The following is a 2,500-nucleotide window of genomic DNA, read 5'->3' on the forward strand; positions in this document are numbered from 1 at the left end:
GACCCAGGCGCTGTGTCCGGTGCAGGGGCCGCGGCCACCGGCGCGGGCCCCGCGGGAGCCCGAGTGCCCGCACCCCACCATCCACACCTCTTGGAGGGGCGCAAGGCGGGCGGAGGCAGCTACCACCATTCAAGCGCCTTCCGGCCGGTGGGCGGCAAGGACGACGCAGAGAGCCTGGCCAAGCTGCACGGGGCGTCAGCGGGAGCGCCACACTCGACTCAAGCGCATCACCACCATCACCATCACCAGCCGCACCACCACCATCACCATCACCCTCCGCAGCCGCCGTCACCGTTGCTGCTACTGCCCCCGCAGCCCGACGAGCCGGGTTCCGAGCGTCACCACCCGGCCCCGCCGCCGCCCCCGCCCCCGCCGCCCCCGCTGGCCCTGCAGCAGCACCACCGAGGCCTTCTGTCCCCCGGGGGCACCAGCTGCAGCTATCCCAGCGAGGACAGCTCCGAAGAGGAGGACGACGAGGAAGAAGAGCAGGAGGTGGACGTGGAGGGCCACAAACCCCCCGAGGGCGAAGAAGAGGAGGAAGAGGGTCGAGACCCGGACGACGACGAGGAGGAAGACGAGGAGGCGGGGGTCCTGCTAGGGGATCCCTTAGTCGGGGGCGGCCGGTACCTCCAGGGCCGGGGGCTGTCAGAGAAGGGGAGCAGCCGGGACCGCGCACCCGCCGCAGCCGGCGCTTTTCCACTCGCCGTGAACTCCTCCAGGCTGCTGCAGGAGGACGGCAAACTAGGCGACCCCAGCGGCTCAGACCTGCCCCTGCCCCCGCCCCCGCCCCCGCCTCTGGCCTCCCAGAAAGCTGGCGGCGGCGGTAGCAGCAGCCCGGGCAGCCCGGTCCACCATCCATCACTGGAGGAGCAGCCCTCCTACAAAGATGTAAATATCCCCTTTAGGCTCCTTCAAGCTAATTATTATTATTTAAATGCACCTTTAGGCTGAATCAGTTACATATGCGCAGGAAAGATGAATCACCAGATTTCCCCACAGAAATGAAATATTCAGTGTGTTTGAGAGGGCTTCTTTGCTGCCAGTGGTCCTCCATAAAAATGTGGTTTCTGGTCTCTGTTTTACAAAGCCTTTCAAAGGCTTTGGGGCCTCGATTCCTTCCTACATTTAAGTTGGCTGCTTATAGATGTTGGAAAAGACCCCTTGGTTGACCAAGTTCTTCCTCTAATCCACCAATCTCCTTTGTTCCCCCCACTCCAGCTGAGCATAATCCCCCCCCCCAAAGCAGTGAGACCACAAAAACTGGAGCAGTCTGAATAAGACTGTTCCCTTTCTTCTCAATAGTTCAGCGCCTCCCCCAACCATGACCCAAAAAAAGAAGGAAAATACATTGACTTCCAAAGTTAAATTCAGTTTCCTTTGAAGTGCTTTAGTCAAGATTTGAACCCCAGAGCTCTCTAGCCAGTATGGACACATCTGTAAATTATCGTGTCCAGTAAAACAAAAGACAGGCACTCCAGCAAGACTAGCTTCTCCCACACCAGTCTCCACTGACACGCAAGGGCTGCTGGGACCCCCCAAAACCAAAGTTACATTTAAATGACTCCGCATTCAGTGTTCACTCGAGTGTGCACAGAAAACATGCTCAAGGACTTCAGAGTGAGCTGTCCTAATGTCATGTAGATTTGACAAATATCATGGTATATTTATTTACAGCGCATAGGTGTCTATTTAATTAACATGTTACTTCTTAAAGGACAGTAAAGGTACATGCCATGGCACACACATATTTAAGTACCACAACTATTCTGAGAAGATAATCATCAAAAAATGATGTCTCCCGAGGCTCCATGGAGTCACTTTTATTGATGCTTCTTCCTGCTGACTGTTGACATTAGCATATGGTTTGATCCAGGCATTGATTTGTGTATCTAATTCTTCTCCACACAGAATCAGAAAACTAAGGAAAATAACCAAGTTATTTTGCCTACAAAGGATGACAGCAACTTTTCAGGTAAAAGAAAAACAAACCACCAATTTTTCTTTCCTACATTTAACCATTTGTGTGAGACTTACACCAGCATCTCCCCCCATCCCATCCCCACCATTCTGGGGGTTTTCACCCCACTGAGTTTTTGCTTTGTGTGTGTGTCTATGCATGTGTGTTTATTAGGGGTGTATTTTTAAAGGCAGCACTTCTCAGTTTTTGCCTTAGTTTTCAAGCAAGGGCGATTTTCCAAATAACAATGCCTTTGCCCCCAATGTCAATGGAACTCTTGGCCACCAGCACAAATACATAAACACATCTTAAAATTCCTGGATGTCTTTGTCTGCCACTTGTCAGTGTGATCACTTATAGATTTTGTGTTTTGTTTGATTCTAGATAAGAACAAGGACCATAGCTTTTTCATCACAGACTCTGATGCTTCCGGAGGAGATTTTTGGAGAGAAAGATCAGGTACGCTGGGGACAAATAGGAGGAATGCCAGGGAGTCAGATGCCAGAGAGAGGAGCTGAAATTCATAATCAAAAGACTGAATAT

At 52.2% G+C, this 2,500-nt stretch overlaps 1 protein-coding gene across 1 annotated transcript in view; it reads left to right on the forward strand.

Annotated features, from left to right (window-relative positions):
* The window catches only part of SKOR2 (SKI family transcriptional corepressor 2), a 39,870-nt gene that overhangs the window by 998 nt on the left and 36,372 nt on the right, over nucleotides 1–2,500 (forward strand). Inside the window, exons 2-4 of the mRNA XM_029921555.1 lie at nucleotides 5–888; nucleotides 1,909–1,972; nucleotides 2,342–2,416. Of these exons, the coding sequence (XP_029777415.1) occupies nucleotides 5–888; nucleotides 1,909–1,972; nucleotides 2,342–2,416 (1,023 nt within the window). The remainder of the gene's footprint in view (nucleotides 1–4; nucleotides 889–1,908; nucleotides 1,973–2,341; nucleotides 2,417–2,500) is intronic.

This window comes from Suricata suricatta, chromosome 14 (assembly GCF_006229205.1).
Source record: "Suricata suricatta isolate VVHF042 chromosome 14, meerkat_22Aug2017_6uvM2_HiC, whole genome shotgun sequence".
In the NCBI taxonomy this organism is placed as follows: Eukaryota; Metazoa; Chordata; class Mammalia; order Carnivora; family Herpestidae; genus Suricata; species Suricata suricatta.